Raw genomic sequence first — 19,442 nt, 5'->3', positions numbered from 1 at the left:
CTGTCGTCTCGGTAATCCGGAGCTAAGTGGAGAGCCAGTGATATTGATATTGCGTCTGCTATGGAGTCATTGTGACAGTAGGAAAATTGTAGTGGGTCCATACCTTTGCTTAGGTTCGTGTTAACTCTGGCCATGACCAATCTCTCAAAGCACTTCATCACAGGACTAGGCCTTGACCCTGAATCCAGAGTCTGTGAGCTGTCAAAGTGCCTGTTTAACTCTTCCCAGAAGTCTGAATGCACTGCTTCAGTTTTCGGACTGTTCTGCGATTGATCCACATCTCTCTCACAGTGCAGCAACCCTGCTGCCAGGCACGACTTGCATCGTTCCATACATTGCATTAAAGTACCCATGGTGAGAGTCACAAACCAAGCCCCTGATGTTTATGTCAATCCAATGGGGAATCTTGGAGCAGATAAAATGAACAATGAACCAAGTCTGTCTGGTGAACGAGATCATGGCATTGAGCCCAAGTAACATCCCATGGGAAGAGTAAGTCCAAACCCAAACGTGTCTGACAAAGGCTCAAAACCCACTGAATTCAGGTCCAGAGCAGCACAGTCCAAACACATCCCCACAACATGAAAAACTATCATCAGGGCCTGGTGAGGCTAGATTTTATAGCTTGTTAGTTAAATGTGTGAATTAAGTGTTACTCAAATGACTTTGAAATAAAGAGAGAGAGCAGAATAATATCTTAAACCTCAATTCGCCTTTTCGCTAATTTGTGTTGTTTTATATTTTAATCCTATTGGATGGAGTCATGTGCTGTGTGACTGCTCAAACAATTTAGCAGTTCCACAGATTTCAATTTGTACAACAGGGTAGACAACATATAATTAGTTAATGGCTGCCTTATAGCAAACCCTGACCTCTGGAATAGACACGTTGTGTCTTAATGCATTGGCAGACAATAAAATCTCACTGATTGAAAATCTCAGCAGGTTGTCCTGGTCTTCGATTCAAATCCCAGTGTTTGGAAGGACATTGTTTCCCCTTCTCACAGATTGCAATCAAAGAAAATTGTGTTTTAAACAAGAAAATTTGCGGATGCTGGGGTTAAGTACAATTACGCAGCGTCCATTCTCACAGATTGCTATCAGAGAAAATTGTGTTTAATAAGAAAATCTGCATATGCTGGGGTTAAGTGCAATTACGCAGCGTCCAGAGGTACAGTACCCTCCATGATGTTTGGGATAAAATCACATTGTTCTTTATTTTCCCCTTTATTTGCTCAGTAGTTTTAAATTTGTAATCAAACAAATCTCCTGTAATTAAAGAGCACATTCCAGATTTTATTCAAGAATATTTTTATATTTTGGTTGACCATGTAGAAATTACAGGTCTTTTTATACAGGCTCATAGTCCCCTCATTTCAGTGTGGGACATTTGGTTTCACAGGTGTTTGTGAACACTCATGGATGTTTTGTAGTTTCATTGGCGCAAGTATTGGAGAGCTAGGCTTGTTTCTAAGCTTTTGATGACCTTTGGAGTCTGTAATTGCCATTCTTCAACGCTGAGGACCAGAGTTGTGGCAATGAAAGTCAAAGAAGCCATTATGAGGCTGAGGAGAGATTGGTCTGTGGGAGTGAGCGGGTGGTGGGGTCACTGCGGGGTCTGTGGGGAGAGAGAGGGCAGTAGAGTCAGTGCGGTAGCTGTGGGGAGAGAGCGAAGCAGTGGGGTCAGTGTGGGGGCTGATACGGGGCTGTGGGGAGAAAGGTGGGCGGTGGGGAGAGAGGGGTGCGGTGGGTTTGTGGGAAGAGAGGGGGCGATGGGGCAAGTGGGGGGCTGTGGGGAGAGAGGGAGTGTTGGAGTCAGCGTGGGGGGCTGTAGGGAGGGAGGGGGCAGTGGGATCAGAGTGTTGGCTTTGGGGAGAGAACGCGGCGGTGGGAGTTGTGGGGAGAGAGGGCTGTGAGTAGAGGGGGCTGTGAGTTGAAGGGCCTGTGGGGAGAGAGGAGGGTTGTGGGGTCAGTGTGGTGACTGTGGGGAGGAGAGTGGGGCGGTGGGGGCTGTGGGGAGAGGGGGCTGTGGGAGTGAGGGGGCTGTGGGGAGAGAGGGGACTGTGGGGAGGGAGGGGGCTGTGGAGAGAGATGGGGCTGTGGGGAGAGAGGGGGCTGTGGGGAGAGAGCAGGCAGTGGGTCAGTGTGGGGAGAGATTGGTCTGTGGGAGAGGGCGGGTGGTGGGGTCACTCCAGGGTCTGTGGCGAGAGAGGGCTGTGGGTAGAGGGGGCTGTGGGGAGAGAGTGAGGCGGTGGGGGCTGTGGGGAGAGGGGGCTGTGGGGAGAGGGGGCTGTGGGGAGAGGGGGGCTGTGGGCAGAGGAGGCTGTGGGCAGAGGAGGCTGTGGCAGAGGAGGCTGTGGGCAGAGGAGGCTGTGGGTGGAAAGGGGGCTGTGGGGAGAGAGGGGATTGTGGGGAGGGAGGGATCTGTGGGGAGAGGGGGCTGTGGGGAGAGAGCAGGGCAGTGGGGTCAGTGGGGGGAGAGATTGTTGTGTGGGGAGAGAGCGGGACGGTGGGGTAAGTGTGGGAGAGATTGGTCTGTGGGAGAGAGCCGGGTGGTGGGGTCACTGTAGGGTCTCTGGCGAGAGAGGGCTGTGGGTAGAGGGGGCTGTGGGGAGAGAGTAAGGCGGTGGGGGCTGTGGGGAGAAGGGGCTGTGGGGAGAAAGGGGTCTGTGGGGAGAGAGGGGGCTGTGGGGAGAGAGGGGGCTGTGGGGAGAGAGGGGGTCATACGGAGAGAGGAGGGATGTGGGGTCAGTGTTGTGGCTGTGGGAGAGAGTGAGGCTGGTGGGGGCTGTGGGGAGAGGGAGCTGTGGGGAGAGGGAGCTTGTGGGAGAGGGGGCTGTGGGCAGAGGAGGCTGTGGGCAGAGGAGGCTGTGGACAGAGGAGGCTGTGAGCAGAGGAGGCTGTGGTGGGAAAGGGGGCTGTGGGGAGAGAGGGGGTTGTGGGGAGAGGGGGCTGTGGGGAGATGGGGCTGTGGGGAGAGGGGGCTGTGGGCAGAGGAGCCTGTGGGCAGAGGAGGCTGTGGACGGAGGAGCCTGTGGGCAGAGGAGGCTGTGGACAGAGGAGGCTGTGGGTCGAAAGGGGGCTGTGGGAGAGAGGGGGTTGTGGGAGAGAGGGGATCTGTGGGGAGAGAGGGATCTGTGGGGAGGGATGGGGCTGTGGAGAGAGATGGGGCTGTGGGGAAGAGAGGGGGCGGTGGGGGCTGTGGGGAGAGGGGGCTGTGGGGAGTGAGGGGGCTGTGGGGAGAGAGGGGACTGTGGGGAGAGAGGGGACTGTGGGGAGGGAGGGGGCTGTGGAGAGAGATGGGGCTGTGGGGAGAGAGGGGGCTGTGGGGAGAGAGCAGGGCAGTGGGGTCAGTGTGGGGAGAGATTGGTCTGTGGGAGAGAGGCCGGGTGGTGGGGTCACTGTAGGGTCTCTGGCGAGAGAGGGCTGTGGGTAGAGGGGGCTGTGGGGAGAGAGTAAGGCGGTGGGGGCTGTGGGAAGAGGGGGCTGTGGGGAGAGGGGCTGTGGGGAGATGGGGCTGTGGGGAGAGGGGGCTGTGGGCAGAGCAGCCTGTGGCAGAGGAGGCTGTGGACAGAGGAGGCTGTGGGTCGAAAGGGGGCTGTGGGGAGAGAGGGGGTTGTGGGGAGAGAGGGATCTGTGGGGAGAGAGGGGGCTGTGAGGAGAGGGGGCTGTGGGGAGAGAGGGGACTGTGGGGAGAGAGGGGACTGTAGGGAGCGAGGGGTCTGTGCGGAGAGACGAGGGCGGTGGAGTCTGTGGGGGAGAGATTGGTCTGTAGGGAGAGTGCTGGGCGGTGTGATCTGTGGGGGGAGAGATTGGTCTGTGGGGAGAGTGCGGGGCGATGGCGTCAGTGTGGGTAGAGATTGTCTGTGGGGAGAGAGCGCGTGGTCTGTGGGGAGTGAGATGTGGGGGAGATTGGCTGTGGGGAGAGAGTGGGGTGGTGGGGTCAGTGTGGGAGAGATTGGTCTGTTGGGAGAGAGCGGGGCGGTGGTGTCAGTGTGGGGAGAGATGGTCCGTGGGGAGAGAGCGGGGCGGTGGGGTCAGTGTGGGAGAGATTGGTCTGTGGGGAGAGAGTGGGGCGGTGGGGTCAGTGTGGGGAGAGATTGGTCTGTTGGGAGAGAGCGGGGCGGTTGTGTCAGTGTGGGGAGAGATTGATCTGTGGGCAGAGAGCGGGCGGTGGGGTCAGTGTGGGGAGAGATTGGGCAGTGGGGTGAGAGCGGGTCGGTGGGGTCACTGTAGGGGCTGTGTCGAGAGAGGGCTGTGGGGAGAGGGGCTGTGGGAGAGGGGGCTGTGGGGAGAGGGGGCTGTGGGGAGATGGGGCTGTGGGGAGAGGTGGCTGTGGGGAGAGAGGGGACTGTGGGGAGAGAGGGGACTGTGGGGACGAGAGGGACTGTAGGGAGCGAGGGGTCTGTGCGGAGAGAGGAGGGCGGGTGGTGTCAGTGGGGGAAGAGATTGGTCTGTGGGGAGAGAGCGTGGTGGTGGGGTCAGTGGGGGGAGAGATTGGTCTGTGGGAGAGTGCGGGGCGGTGGGATCTGTGGGGGGAGAGATTGGTCTGTGGGGAGAGAGCGGGGCGGTGGGGTCAGTGGGGGTACAGATTGGTCTGTGGGGCGAGTGCGGGGCGGTGGGATCTGTGGGGGGAGAGATTGGTCTGTGGGGATAGAGTGGGGCGTTGGGGTCAGCGTAGGGGCTGTGGGGAGATAGCGGGGAGGTGGGGTCAGTGTGGTGAGAGATTGATCTGTGGGGAGTGTGCGGGGTGGTGGGGTCAGTGTTGGGAGATATTTTTCTGTGGGGAGAGAGCGGGGCAGTGGGGTCAGTGTGGAGAGAGATGGTCTTTGGGGAGAGAGCGGGGCAGTGGGGTCAGTGTGGTGAGAGATTGGTATGTGGGGAGAGAGTGGGGCGGTGGGTTCAGTGTGGGGAGAGATTGGTCTGTGGGCAGAGAGCAGGGCGGTGGGGTCAGAGAGGGTAGAGATTGGTCTGTGGGGAGAGAGCGGGGCGGTGGGGTCCAGTGTGGGGAGAGATTGGTCTGTGGGGAGAGAGCGGGGCGGTGGGGTCAGTGTGGGGAGACATTGGTCTGTGGGGAGAGAGCGGGGCGGTGGGGTCAGTGTGGGGAGAGACTGGTCTGTGGGGAGAGAGCGGGGCGGTGGTGGTCAGTGTGGGGAGTGATTGGTCTGTGGGGTGAGAGCGGGGTGGTGGGGTCAGTGTGGGGAGAGATTGGTCTGTGGGGAGAGTGCGGGGCGGTGGATCAGTGGGGGGAGAGATTGGTCTGTGGGGAGAGAGCGGGGCGGGTGGGGTCAGTGGGGGTAGAGATTAGTCTGTGGGGAGAGAGCGGGCGGTGGGGTCAGTGTGGGGAGAGATTGGTCTGTGGCGGAGATCGGGGTGGTGGGGTCAGAGTGGGGAGAGATTGGTCTGTGGTGGAGAACGGGGTGGTGGGGTCATAATGGGGAGAGTTTGGTCTGTGGGGAGAGAGTGGGGCAGTGGGGTCAGTGTGGGGAGAGATTGGTCTGTGGGGATAGAGCGGGGCAGTGGGGTCAGTGTGGGGAGAGATTGGTCTGCGGGGAGAGAGCGGGGCGGGTGGGGTCAGTGTGGGGAGAGATTGTCTGTGGGAGAGAGCTGGGCGTTGGGGTCAGTGTGGGAAGAGATTGATCTGTGGGGAGAGAGCGGGGCGGTGGTGTTAGTGTTGGGAGAGATTGGTCTGTGTGGAGAGAGCAGGGAGTTGGGGTCAGTGTATGGGCTGTGGGGAGAGAGAGGGGCGGTGAGGTCAGTGTGGGGAGAGATTGGTCTGTGGGGAGAGAGCGGGACGGTGGGGTCAGTGTGGGGAGAGATTGGTCTGTGGGGTGAGAGCGGGGTGGTGGGGTCAGTGTGGGGAGAGATTGGTCTGTTGGGAGAGAGCGGGGCGGTGGGTCAGTGTGGGAAGAGATTGATCTGTGGGGAGAGAGCGGGGCGGTGGGGGTAGTGTTGGGAGAGATTGGTCTGTGTGGAGAGTGCGGGTCGGTGGGGTCAGTTTGGGGCTGTGGGGAGCAAGCGGGTCGGTGTGGTCAGTGTTAGGAGAGATTGGTCTGTGGGTAAGAGAGCGGGGTGGTTAGGTCAGTGTGGGGAGAGATTAGTCTGTGGGAGAGAGCAGGGAGTTGGGGTCAGTGTATGGGCTGTGGGGAGAGAGAGGGGCGGTGAAGTCAGTGTGGGGGAGAGATTGGTCTGTGGCGGAGAACGGGGTGGTGGGGTCAGTGTTGGGAGAGATATGTCTGTGGGGAGAGAGCGGGGCAGTGGGGTCAGTGTGGGGAGAGATTGGTCTGTGGGAGAGAGCGGGGCGTTGGGGTCATTGTGGGGGCAGTGGGGAGAGAGAGGGGCGGTGGGTCATAGTGGGGAGAGATTGGTCTGTGGGGAGAGAGCGGGGCGGTGGGGTCAGTGTTGGGAGAGATTGGTCTGTGGGGAGAGAGCGGGGCGGTGGGTTCAGTGTGGGGAGTGATTGGTCTTTGGGAGAGAGCGGGGCGGTGGGGTCAGTGTGGGGAGAGATTGGTCTGTGGGGAGAATGTGAGGCCTGAGGGGAGAGTGTGGGCGGGTGGTGTCAGTGTGGGGGCTGTGGGGAGAGAGCGGGGCGGTCGCGTCGGTTTGGGGGTTGTGGGGAGAGAGAGGCCGGTAGGGTCAGTGCGGTAGCTGTGGAGAGAGAGCGGAGCAGTGGGGTCAGTGTGGGGGCTGACATGGGGCTGTGGGGAGAAAGGGAGGCGGTGGGAGAGGGGTTGCGGTGGCGGTTGTGGGAAGAGAGGGGGCGATGGGGTCAGTGTGGGGCCTGTGGGGAGAGAGGAGTGGTGGGGTCAGTGTGGGGCTGTAGGGAGAGAGGGGGCCGTGGGATCAGAGTGGTGGCTTTGGGGATAGAACACGGCGGTCGCGGTTGTGGGGAGAGGGGGGCTGTGTGGGAGAGGGGCCTTTGGGGAGAGAGGAGGGGTGTGGGTCAGTGTTGTGGCTGTGGGGAGAGAGTGGGGCGGTGGGGGCTGTGGGGAGAGGGGGCTGTGGGAGAGAGCGGGGCGGTGGCGTCAGTGTGGGGAGAGATTGGTCTGTGGGGTGAGAGCGGGTCGGTGGGGTCAGTGTGGGGAGAAATGGTCTGTGGGAGAGAGCGGGGCGGTGGTGGGGTCAGTGTGGGGAGAGATTGTTCTGTGGGGTGAGAGTGGGGTGGTGGGGTCAGTGTGGGGATAGATTGGTCTGTGGGGAGAGAGCGAGCGGTGGGTCAGTGTGGGGAGAGATTGGTCTGTGGGGAGAGAGCGGGGCGGTGGGGTCAGTGTGGGGAGAGATTGGTCTGTGGGGAGAGAGCGGGGCGGTGGGGTCAGTGTGGGGAGAGATTGGTCTGTGGGGAGAGAGAGCGGGGCGGGTGGCGTCAATGTGGGGAGAAATTGGTCTGTGGGGTGAGAGCGGGTCGGTGGGGTCAGTGTGGGAGAAATTGGTCTGTGGGGAGAGAGCGGGGCGGTGGGGTCAGTGTGGGGAGAGATTGGTCTGTGGGGAGAGAGCGGGGCGGTGGGGTCAGTGTGGGGAGAGATTGGTCTGTGGGAGAGAGCGGGGCGTTGGGGTCATTGTGGGGGCAGTGGGGAGAGAGAGGGGCGGTGGGTCATAGTGGGGAGAGATTGGTCTGTGGGGAGAGAGCGGGGCGGTGGGGTCAGTGTTGGGAGAGATTGGTCTGTGGGGAGAGAGCGGGGCGGTGGGTTCAGTGTGGGGAGTGATTGGTCTTTGGGGAGAGAGCGGGGCGGTGGGGTCAGTGTGGGGAGAGATTGGTCTGTGGGGAGAATGTGGGGCCTGAGGGAGAGTGTGGGGCGGGTGGTGTCAGTGTGGGGGCTGTGGGGAGAGAGCGGGGCGGTCGCGTCGGTTTGGGGGTTGTGGGGAGAGAGAGGCCGGTAGGGTCAGTGCGGTAGCTGTGGAGAGAGAGCGGAGCAGTGGGGTCAGTGTGGGGGCTGACATGGGGCTGTGGGGAGAAAGGGAGGCGGTGGGGAGGAGAGGGGTGCGGTGGCGGTTGTGGGAAGAGAGGGGGCGATGGGGTCAGTGTGGGGCCTGTGGGGAGAGAGGGAGTGGTGGGGTCCAGTGTGGGGCTGTAGGGAGAGAGGGGGCCGTGGGATCAGAGTGGTGGCTTTGGGGATAGAACACGGCGGTCGCGGTTGTGGGGAGAGGGGGCTGTGAGGAGAGGGCCTTTGGGGAGAGAGGAGGGGTGTGGGTCAGTGTGGTGGCTGTGGGGAGAGAGTGGGGGTCGGTGGGGGCTGTGGGGAGAGGGGGCTGTGGGGAGAGAGCGGGCGGTGGGGCGTCAGTGTGGGGAGAGATTGGTCTGTGGGGTGAGAGGCGGTCGGTGGGGTCAGTGTGGGGAGAAATTGGTCTGTGGGGAGAGAGCGGGGCGGTGGGGTCAGTGTGGGGGAGAGATTGTTCTGTGGGGTGAGAGTGGGGTGGTGGGGTCAGTGTGGGGATAGATTGGTCTGTGGGGAGAGAGCGGGGCGGTGGGGTCAGTGTGGGGAGAGATTGGTCTGTGGGGAGAGAGCGGGGCGGTGGGGTCAGTGTGGGGAGAGATGGTCTGTGGGGAGAGAGCGGGGCGGGTGGGGTCAGTGTGGGGAGAGATTGGTCTGTGGGGAGAGAGCGGGGCTGGTGGCGTCAATGTGGGGAGAAATTGGTCTGTGGGGTGAGAGCGGGTCGGTGGGGTCAGTGTGGGGAGAAATTGGTCTGTGGGGAGAGAGCGGGGCGGTGGGTCAGTGTGGGGAGAGATTGGTCTGTGGGGAGAGCGGGGCGGTGGGGTCAGTGTGGGGAGAGATTGGTCTGTGGGGAGAGAGCGGGGCGGTGGGGTCAGTGTGGGGAGAGATTGGTCTGTGGGGAGAGAGCGGGGCGGTGGGGTCAGTGTGGGGAGAGATTGGTCTGTGGGGAGAGAGCGGGGCGGTGGGGTCAGTGTGGGGAGAGATTGGTCTGTGGGGTGAGAGCGGGTCGGTGGGGTCAGTGTGGGGAGAAATTGGTCTGTGGGGAGAGAGCGGGGCGGTGGGGTCAGTGTGGGGAGAGATTGGTCTGTGGGGAGAGAGCGGGGCGGTGGGGTCAGTGTGGGGAGAGATTGGTCTGTGGGGAGAGCGGGGCGGTGGGGTCAGTGTGGGGAGAGATTGGTCTGTGGGGAGAGAGCGGGGCGGTGGGGTGTCAGTGTGGGGAGAGATTGGTCTGTGGGGAGAGAGCGGGGCGGTGGGGTCAGTGTGGGGAGAGATTGGTCTGTGGGGAGAGAGCGGGGCGGTGGGGTCAGTGTGGGGAGAGATTGGTGTCTGGGAGAGAGTCGTGTGGTGCGGTCAGTGTGGGGGCTGTAGTACCGCTCCCGGCCGCCGGTGGGGCCGAGAATAGGAGGCCCGTCTGTCAGCGCCATATTCCTCGCGGTTGTACTGCGGAGCGGTTGCTCGTCCGTTTGAGGCGGAGGAAGGATGGAGGAGGTGGTGAGGAGAGGATGTGGAGGGAAGTGGATGGATGGTTGGAGGGGAGATTGATTGGGGATGGGGATGGGATTAGAGGGGAGGTGGGAGGGAAGAGGAGAGTTGGTGGGGTTTGGGGACATCGTTTTGGTGGGTTTCAACCAAGACCCAAGAGGTGGATACAGAGTGTTTTGGAGTGTGGTCTCTTGCCTACTTACCGTCTCCTTCCCTCCCACCCCTCCTCTCCAGGATGGAGAAGCAGCAGGGACGGTGGAAGGGGCACGAGAGGCAAGGACGGGATCCCTGGGACTGGAAGATCCCGGGTTGCTCGCAGCTCCGGTTTATTGTGTCTGCCCGGAGGCCAGACATCAACTGTTTCATGATGTGAGTGGGGAGGGTCTCGGGAAGTGGGTGTCGGGGGGAGGCGGAAATGTCAGGAAATGTTGGGGAAGGGTTGGCGTTTCGGATTGGTAATGGGGTGGGCATGGGTGCATGGAGAGCAGAGGTTGTGTAGATGTTAAGGGTCCTGGGGAATGAGTGGGGTCATGTGGAGAGGTGATGGAATAGGTTGGGATCCCTGTGGTGGGAGAGTTGGCCGGGACCCACATAAATCTCCCCTCTTCCCACCACCTCTCTCTCTCCTCACACCCTCCTGCTCCCCGCACAGCGGCTGTGACAAGTGTAACGAATGGTTCCACGGAGACTGCATCCAGATCACGGAGAAAATGGCCAAAGGCATTCGTCAGTGGTACTGCCGGCAGTGTCGTGGTGAGGCTCACTTCATCGTCCTCCCTCCATTCCCCCTTCTTCTCCCCTCAATCCACCTTCCCCATCCACATCTCCCCTGCTCACCGTTCCCTTCCTCATCCTTTTCAACCTTCCCTTCCCTTTCCACCACCCACTCCCTAATCCCTTCGTTGCGCTCTGCATGGAGCACTTATTTATTTGTGATGGAGGGGTGTGGGTGAAGACTTGCTAGCGCACATCCAGCCTCTGTGTCTCCCCTTCCTGCAGCAAACGATGCCACTCTCGCCATTAAGTACCGTCAGAAGAAGGCGCGGGAGAAGGAGGGGGATGGAGAAGCGATGCCCGAGAGGGAGAAGAGGAAGGAGCAGGTAGAAGCACGGATGGAGAGGCGGAAGGTGACGGTAAATGTAAGTCCCTCCTCTCTCCCCTCCCCACACTCGAGTGGAAACAGGTGCACCCTCTCCCTTTAAACGCTGCAGTTCTATACTTCCTGAGAGCTGACTGTGTCCGCTCACCTGCGCACCCCTTCTCGGTCCCCACTTGCCCGATCCCCGCACTTCAGGGAGCCCCAGTTGGATCCCCAGATGGATCCCAGATGGATCCCCAGATGGATCCCCAGATGATCCCCAGATGGATCCCCAGATGGACTGATTTAGTGAGACGTGGGAGGTGCGACCAGTGTGAGTGGGATGGATCCACAGATGGGACAGGTTTAGAAGGACATGGGGCAGGTGGGATCAGTGTGGGTGGAAGGATCCATGGATGGGATGGGTTTAGAGGGACATTGGGCAGGCAGGACCAGTGTAGGTGGGACAGTTTGGCCACTAACGGGTGAAGGGCTTGTTTCCACGTTTTGAGTCTCTAAACCCCTCATAATTTTCTCCACCTTTCAAATCTCTGCCTGTCCTCCACTGCTCCAGGATAACCTGTTAAAATTTTCCCTGTAACCCAGCTACTCAAGTACCAGCAAGATCATAGAACATTCCATCATGTTACAGGCCCTTTGGCCCACGATGTGTCAAACTATATAAACAATCAACCACCACCTCCACCCCTCCACCCATAACACTCTATTTATCCTGCTTCCGTGTGGTTGTCTAACAATCTTTTAAATGTCCCCCTCGTTGGCAGAACATTTGAGGAACAGAGGAAGACTTTCAAGATTTTTCACAGTGCTCAACAAAATTATATTCCTGTTTAAAAATAAGGGGCAGTAATAGAGGGAAGACCCAGTCTTGGTTAACTAAGGAAATAAAGGAAAGTATAAAATTAAAAGCTCATGTGTACAAAGTCACCAAGAATAGTGGGAAACTGAAGGATTGGGCAAACTTTAAAAGGCAACAAAGGAGAACTAATGGGAAATAAGGAAAGGGAAGAAGGATTATGAAGGGAAATTAGCACAAAATATAAAAACAGAGAGCAAAACATTTTATAAATATATAGAAGTCAACAGAGGCCTCTTGGAAGATGAGAGCAGGATTTTTATATTGAGTAATGAGGGAATGGGCAAGGCATTGAACAGATATTTTGTGTCAACCTTCATGGTGGAAGACACATCCAGCATGCCAAAGAGTGGTGATAGGGATGTAAGGGCCTTGATAAGATAATTGTACAAAAGAGATAGTGATGAACAAACTAATGGGATGGAAAGCAGACAAATCCCTGGTCCTGATGGGATGCATCTCAGGGCATTGAGGGAAAATGGCAGGAATTACAGTCAATGCTTTGGTCATCATTTACCAAGATTCTCTGGATTCTGGGCAGGTCCCAGCAGATTGGAAGACAGCAAATGTCACGCACTTTTTATAAAGGGATGTAAGCAGAAGATGGATAACTATCAGCCAGTTAGCCTAACGTCTGTAGAGTCGGGGAATGCTTGAAGCTGTCATTAAGGATGAAATAGCGAGGCATTTAGAACAAAGGGGTTTGATTAGGCAGATGCAGCAGGGATTCAGAAAGGGCAGATCATGTTTGACCAATTTGCTGGAGTTCTTTGGGGATATAATGGGTGTATTAGATAGAGGGGAACAATGATAGAGGTGATATAATGTGTTTGATAAGGTGCCATGAGGGTGTCGTCCAAGAAACTTATCAATAAGATCCAGATGAATGGAGTTGGGGGAAGTATATTGGTGTGGATTGAGGATTAGTTAACTGACAGAAGGCAGAGTTAGGATAAATGGGTGTTTTACTGATTGACAGACAGTGGTAAGTGGGGGGGGGGGGGGGGGGGTGCCCGCAACTGTTCATCATTTACATTGATGATTTGGGACAGGGGACAGAGTATTTTGCAGATAAGTTTGTGGATGATATGAAATTGGAAAAGCAAATTATTCAGAGGATATGGAGAGGCTGCAGAAGAATCTATTTGTTAGGTGAGTGGGCGAAGATCTGGCAGATGGAGAACAATGTTAGTAAATGCGAGGTCATCCACTTTGGTAGGAAAAATAGAAGAGAAGATTATTATTTAAATGGTGAAAAACTGCAGGCATGCTGTTGTGCAGAAGGAATTGGAAGGGTTTGTGCATGAATTGCAAAAAGTTGGGATGCAGATCCAGCAGGTTATTAAGAAGGCAGATGAAATGTTGGCCTCATCGCTAGAGGAACTGAATTCAAGAGCAGAGAGGTCATGCTGCAACTGTACAAGATACTGGTGAGGCTGCCCCTGGAAAATTGTGTACAGTTCTGGTCTCCATACTTGAGGAAGGATAGACTGGCCTTGGAGGCAGTCCAGAGGAGGTTCATCAGGTTGATGCCAAAGATGAGGGGGTTGACCTATGAGGAGAGACTCAATTGTCCGGGATTATCCTCACGAATTCAGAAGAATGAGAGGAGATCTTAGAAATATTAAATTATGAAAGAATTGTTTTCACTGGTAGGTGAGACCAGAACTAGGGGACACAGCTTCAAGATTCAGGGAATCATTTAAGACAAAGATGAGGAAAAACTGTTTTCCCAGAGTGTCGTGAATCTGTGGAATTCTCTGCCCAGGGAAGCAGTTGAAGCGACTTCATTAAACATATTTAGATTTTTACATCGAAAAGGAATTAAGGGATAAGGGGAAAAGACAGTTGGATGGAGTTGAGCCAATGATGGGATCTTACTGAATTGTGGAGCAGGCTTGATGGCCGAATGGCCTACTCCTGCTCCTATTTCTTATGTTCTATGGTGCCATCCTTCACCACCACACTCTGTGTTTAAAAAAAAAACTTACCCCTGACATCTCCCATAAATTTCCCTCTCTTCACTTAAGCAGATGGTTTCTGGTGGTTGCTACTTTTGTCCCAAAGTAAAGAAGCCGCCTCTTATAACGGCTCAACATTTGTCGCTCCAAAGTAAAAAATCCCACCTCTGTCTCACTTGTTTCCCAATCCAGGCAACGTCCTGGTCAATCTCCTCTGCCCCTCTCCTCAGCATCCACATACTTCCTGTAATGAGAACTGAACACAAGACTCTCAGTGGGGTCTCACTAGAGATTTGTAGAGTGACAACATTTCCTCTCGACTCCTGGACTCAATCCCTTCTTACTATCCTATCAAACCTGTGCGGTGACCTTGAGGGAGGTATGGATTTGCACCCAAGGTCCCTCTGTTCCTCCACGTCCTTAAGTAACCAACCATTAACCTTGAACTCAACCTGATTTGTCCTTCCAGTATGCATCACCTCACACTGATCCAGGTTGAACATCTGCCACTTCTCCGCCCGACTCTGCATCCTGTCTCTACCCTGTTGTAACCTACACCAACCTTCTGTACTATCCACAACACCACCAACCTTTGTATCATCTACAAACTCACTGACCCACCTCTCCACTTCGTTGTCTAGGTTGTTTATAAAATCACAAAGTTCCCAGAACAGATCCCTGTGGAATTCCACTAGTCACCATCCTCCAGGCAAAAATACGTTCTATCTACAGTAAAATCCCTGGTTTCCGGCACCTATGGGGATTGGTAGATGCCAGTTTAATGTATTTTCTGGTTGCTTGAGACTTGCTCTTACACTGCCTAAACTGTATAAAGAATCTACAGTTTAAAAGACAAAGTATTTACACTGAACAAACTTAAATGTATAAACCTTAAAACATTTTATTTATTTTCAATCACATTCTTTGAAAACATTTAACCGTCACAGCATTTGCAGGTTTCAACCCCTCCACAGAGCCAGTCGAAAGACAGACAATAACATTATAGATAATTAATCCCCCTCCCCCCGCCGGTTTATAGATAAAACCTCTGACTGTGCGACTCTAACTAAGCAAGGATAAGGAGACACTTTAAGAGAGTCCCACATCTCCGACGAGTGCATCAACCAGCTCTTCATCCTGGGAGATGCCATTTTATTCAAGCACAACTTTATTTAAACAGTTGCTATGACCAAAGCCCCACCAAGGTCCTCTGCTAGCTGAATATTTGCTCCCATCTTCACCACGTTTCTGTGTTACTTCAGAGAACTTTCACTTTTACAATTTTAAATGTTTTAATTTTTTATAGTCTGCCCTGCCTGTTGTTCGTGAGCTGGCTTGTTTTCCTCTCTGCCCATTCCCCGGCCTCCTCCCCTTAATCTTTGCTTCCCTGGGTGATCAGGACTATACTCTCCAAAGCTTCCACATACTTCCTGCACTTTCACATCCTTGCAAATCTTCCTTGCACTTTGTCACTCTTTGTCGATATCTTGTTCTGGAGTTAAGTGACCATAAACTGCACATGATGCACCAGATTTGGACCCCACCAAAGTCTTGTATAGAGCAATGCACAAAAGTGCTGGGGATGCAGCATCTGAGGGTTTGCTACGTTTCATGCCTGAGTCCTTCGTAGAGGGTACAATCAATAAGCAGGCAAGGGCCTAAACTAGAAAGGTGAAAGGGTTGGGAGGGGGGGGAAGAGGTGCATGTGGGTGGAAGGGCAGAAGAGAGAAATGCTAAGAGAGACTGGGGGTGTGGAGAGGAAGGGGGGGTATTGAGAGAATGAGGAGGGGAGATGAGAGAGAGGAGGGGAGACGAGAGGGAGGAGGGGAGACGAGAGGGAGGAGGGGAGACGAGAGGGAGGAGGGGAGACGAGAGAGAGGAGGGAGACGAGAGGGAGGAGGGGAGACGAGAGGGAGGAGGGGAGACGAGAGGGAGGAGGGGAGACGAGAGGGAGGAGGGGAGACGAGAGGGAGGAGGGGAGACGAGAGGGAGGAGGGGAGACGAGAGGGAGGAGGGGAGACGAGAGGGAGGAGGGGAGACGAGAGGGAGGAGGGGAGACGAGAGGGAGGAGGGGAGACGAGAGGGAGGAGGGAGACGAGAGGGAGGAGGGGAGACGAGAGGGAGGAGGGGAGACGAGAGGGAGGAGGGGAGACGAGAGGGAGGAGGGGAGACGAGAGGGAGGAGGGAGACGAGAGGGAGGAGGGGAGTCGAGAGGGAGGAGGGGAGACGAGAGGGAGGAGGGGAGACGAGAGGGAGGAGGGGAGACGAGGGGGAGGAGGGGAGACGAGAGGGAGGAGGGGAGACGAGAGAGAGAGAGAGGCGGGAGACGAGAGACGAGAGAGAGAGAGAGGCGGGAGACGAGAGAGAGAGAGAGGCGGGAGACGAGAGAGAGGCGGGAGACGAGGGAGAGAGGCGGGAGACGAGGGAGAGAGGCGGGAGACGAGGGAGAGAGGCGGGAGACGAGGGAGAGAGGCGGGAGACGAGGGAGAGGCGGGAGACGAGGGAGAGAGGCGGGAGACGAGGGAGAGAGGCGGGAGACGAGGGAGATAGGCGGGAGACGAGGGAGAGAGGCGGGAGACGAGGGAGAGAGGCGGGAGACGAGAGAGAGAGAGGCGGGAGACGAGGGAGAGAGGCGGGAGACGAGGGAGAGAGGCGGGAGACGAGGGAGAGAGGCGGGAGACGAGGGAGAGAGGCGGGAGACGAGGGAGAGAGGCGGGAGACGAGGGAGAGACAGAGGGCGGGCGACGAGAGAGAGAGAGGCGGGCGACGAGAGAGAGAGAGGCGGGCGACGAGAGAGAGAGGCGGGCGACGAGAGAGAGAGAGGCGGGAGACGAGAGAGAGAGAGGCGGGAGACGAGAGAGAGAGAGGCGGGAGACGAGAGAGAGAGGCGGAGACGAGAGAGAGAGAGGCGGGAGACGAGAGAGAGAGAGGCGGGAGACGAGAGAGAGAGAGGCGGGAGACGAGAGAGAGAGAGGCGGGAGACGAGAGAGAGAGAGGCGGGAGACGAGAGAGAGAGAGGCGGGAGACGAGAGAGAGAGAGGCGGGAGACGAGAGAGAGAGAGGCGGGAGACGAGAGAGAGAGAGGCGGGAGACGAGAGAGAGACAGAGGCGGGCGACGAGAGAGAGAGGCGGGAGACGAGAGAGAGAGAGAGAGAGGCGGGAGACGAGAGAGAGAGGCGGGAGACGAGAGAGAGGAGGGCAGACGATAGAGAGGGAGATGAGAGAGAGAGAGGCGGGAGAGAGAGAGAGGCGGGAGACGAGAGAGAGAGGCAGGAGACGAGAGAGAGATAGGCGGGAGACGAGAGAGAGATAGGTAGGAGACGAGAGAGAGATAGGCGGGAGACGAGAGAGAGAGAGAGACGGGAGACAGAGAGAGAGAGAGAGAGGCGGGAGAAGAGAGAGAGGCGGGAGACGAAGAGAGAAAGTGGCGGGAGACGAGAGAGAGAGAAAGTGGCGGGAGACGAGAGAGAGGAGGGCAGACGATAGAGAGGGAGATGAGAGAGAGAGAGGCGGGAGAGAGAGAGAGGCGGGAGAGAGAGAGGCAGGAGACGAGAGAGAGAGGCAGGAGACGAGAGAGAGATAGGCGGGAGACGAGAGAGAGATAGGCGGGAGACGAGAGAGAGAGAGAGACGGGAGACAGAGAGAGAGAGAGAGAGGCGGGAGAAGAGAGAGAGGCGGGAGACGAGAGAGAGTGAGGAGAAAAAGGGAGAGAGATAGGAGAGAGAGAGAGGAGAGGAGAGAGAGAGAAGGGCGGGAGACGAGAGAGAGAAAGTGGCGGGAGACGAGAGAGAGAGAAGGAGACGAGAGAGAGGCGGGAGAGACGAGAGAGAGAGAGGCGAGAGACGAGAGAGAGAGAGAGGCGGGAGACGAGAGACGAGAGAGAGAGAGGCGGGAGACGAGAGAGAGGCGGGAGACGAGAGAGAGAGGCGGGAGACGAGAGAGAGGCGGAGAGACAAGAGAGAGAGGCGAGAGACGAGAGAGAGAGGCTGGAGTCGAGAGAGGGAGACAGAGAGAGGGAGAGAAGGGGGAGACGGAGAGCGAGAGGGGGGGGAGACGGAGAGCGAAAGAGGGGGGAGACGGAAAGCGAAAGAGGGGGAGACGAGAGAGAGAGAGAGGCGGGAGACGAGAGAGAGAGAGAGGCGGGAGACGAGAGAGAGAGAGAGGCGTGAGACGAGAGAGAAAGAGAGGCCGGAGAGTGAGAGAGAGGCGGGAGACGAGAGAGAGAGAGAGAGGCGGGAGACGAGAGAGAGAGAGAGAGAGGCGGGAGACGAGAGAGAGAGAGAGAGGCGGGAGACGAGAGAGAGACAGGCGGGAGACGAGAGAGAGGCGGAAGACGAGAGAGAGAGGCGGGAGTCGAGGGAGGGAGACAGAGAGAGGGAGAGAAGGGGGAGATGGAGAGCGAGAGGGGGGAGACGGAGAGCGAAAGATGGGGGAGACGGAGAGAGGGGGGATTCGGAGAGAGAAGGGGAGATGGAGTGAGAGCGGGGGGATGGAGAGAGAGAGGGTTGAGACGGAGACGAGAAGGGGGAGGAGACGAGAGAAGGGGGAGGAGACGAGAGAAGGGGAGGAGACGAGAGAAGAGGGAGGAGACGAGAGAAGGGGAGGAGACGAGAGGGAGGGGGTTGACGAGAGGAGGGGGTTGACGAGAGGGAGGGGGAGACGAGAGAGGGGGGAGACGAGAGAGAGGAGGGGAGACGAGAGAGAGGAGGGGAGACGAGAGAGAGGAGGGGAGACGAGAGAGAGGAGGGGAGACGAGAGAGAGGAGGGGAGACGAGAGAGAGGAGGGGAGACGAGAGAGAGGAGACGAGAGAGAGGAGGGAGACGAGAGAGAGGAGGGGAGACGAGAGAGAGGAGGGGAGACGAGAGAGAGGAGGGGAGACGAGAGAGAGGAGGGGAGACGAGAGAGAGGAGGGGAGACGAGAGAGAGGAGGGGAGACGATGAGAGAGAGGGGAGACGAGAGGGAGGAGGGGAGACGAGAGGGAGAGGGACGAGGGAGGAGGAGACGAGAGGGAGGAGGGGAGACGAGAGGGAGGAGGGGAGACGAGAGGGAGGAGGGGAGACGAGAGGGAGGAGGGGAGACGAGAGGAGGAGGGGAGACGAGAGGAGGAGGGAGACGAGAGGGAGGAGGGGAGACGAGAGGGAGGAGGGGAGACGAGAGGGAGGAGGGGAGACGAGAGGAGGAGGGGAGACGAGAGGGAGGAGGGGAGACGAGAGGGAGGAGGGGAGTCGAGAGGGAGGAGGGGAGACGAGAGGAGGAGGGGAGACGAGAGGGAGGAGGGAGACGAGGGGGAGGAGGGGAGACGAGAGAGAGAGAGGAGGCGAGACGAGAGACGAGAGAGAGAGAGAGGCGAGACGAGAGAGAGAGAGAGGCGAGACGAGAGAGAGAGAGACGAGAGAGGCGGGAGACGAGGGAGAGAGGCGGGAGACGAGGGAGAGAGCGGGAGACGAGGGAGAGAGGCGGGAGACGAGGGAGAGAGGCGGGAGACGAGGAGAGAGAGGCGGGAGACGAGGAGAGAGAGGCGGGCGACGAGAGAGAGAGAGGCGGGCGACGAGAGAGAGAGGCGGGCGACGAGAGAGAGAGAGGCGGGCGACAGAGAGAGAGAGGCGGGAGACGAGAGAGAGAGAGGCGGGAGACGAGAGAGAGAGAGGCGGGAGACGAGAGAGAGAGAGGCGGGAGACGAGAGAGAGAGAGGCGGGAGACGAGAGAGAGAGAGGGCGGAGACGAGAGAGAGAGAGGCGGAGCGACGAGAGAGAGAGAGGCGGGAGACGAGAGAGAGAGAGAGCGGGAGACGAGAGAGAGAGAGAGGCGGGAGACGAGAGAGAGAGAGGCGGGAGACGAGAGAGAGAGAGGCGGAGACGAGAGAGAGAGAGGCGGGAGACGAGAGAGAGACAGAGGCGGGCGACGAGAGAGAGAGGCGGGAGACGAGAGAGAGAGAGAGAGGCGGAGACGAGAGAGAGAGGCGGGAGACGAGAGAGAGGAGGGCAGACGATAGAGAGGGAGATGAGAGAGAGAGGCGGGAGAGAGAGAGAGGCGGGAGACGAGAGAGAGAGGCAGGAGACGAGAGAGAGATAGGCGGAGACGAGAGAGAGATAGGTAGGAGACGAGAGAGAGA

At 57.7% G+C, this 19,442-nt stretch overlaps 2 protein-coding genes across 2 annotated transcripts in view; one reads left to right on the top strand and one right to left on the bottom strand.

The window, feature by feature from the left end:
* Nucleotides 1-19,442, bottom strand: part of sntb1 (syntrophin, basic 1) — a 125,225-nt gene that overhangs the window by 74,400 nt on the left and 31,383 nt on the right.
* Nucleotides 9,345-12,986, top strand: LOC138752226 (uncharacterized). The gene is made up of 6 exons (XM_069915208.1): nt 9,345-9,421; nt 9,647-9,781; nt 10,065-10,165; nt 10,412-10,595; nt 11,909-11,959; nt 12,746-12,986. The coding sequence occupies exons 2-6, from the start codon at nt 9,648-9,650 to the stop codon at nt 12,984-12,986; spliced, it is 711 nt and encodes a 236-aa protein (XP_069771309.1). The 5' UTR covers nt 9,345-9,421; nt 9,647.

The sequence above is a fragment of the Narcine bancroftii genome, chromosome 2 (assembly GCF_036971445.1).
Source record: "Narcine bancroftii isolate sNarBan1 chromosome 2, sNarBan1.hap1, whole genome shotgun sequence".
Taxonomy (NCBI): Eukaryota; Metazoa; Chordata; class Chondrichthyes; order Torpediniformes; family Narcinidae; genus Narcine; species Narcine bancroftii.
This window is presented reverse-complemented; position numbering and strand designations above follow the sequence as displayed.

Bases quoted from the DNA above. Each gene is read 5' to 3' on its own strand.
- LOC138752226 (XM_069915208.1), top strand. From the start codon at position 9,648: ATGGAGAAGCAGCAGGGACGGTGGAAGGGGCACGAGAGGCAAGGACGG. The intron at 9,782-10,064 runs GTGAGTGGGGAG...CTCCCCGCACAG, and splicing joins GACATCAACTGTTTCATGAT to CGGCTGTGACAAGTGTAACG. The intron at 10,596-11,908 runs GTGCACCCTCTC...GATTCTGGGCAG, and splicing joins CCACACTCGAGTGGAAACAG to GTCCCAGCAGATTGGAAGAC.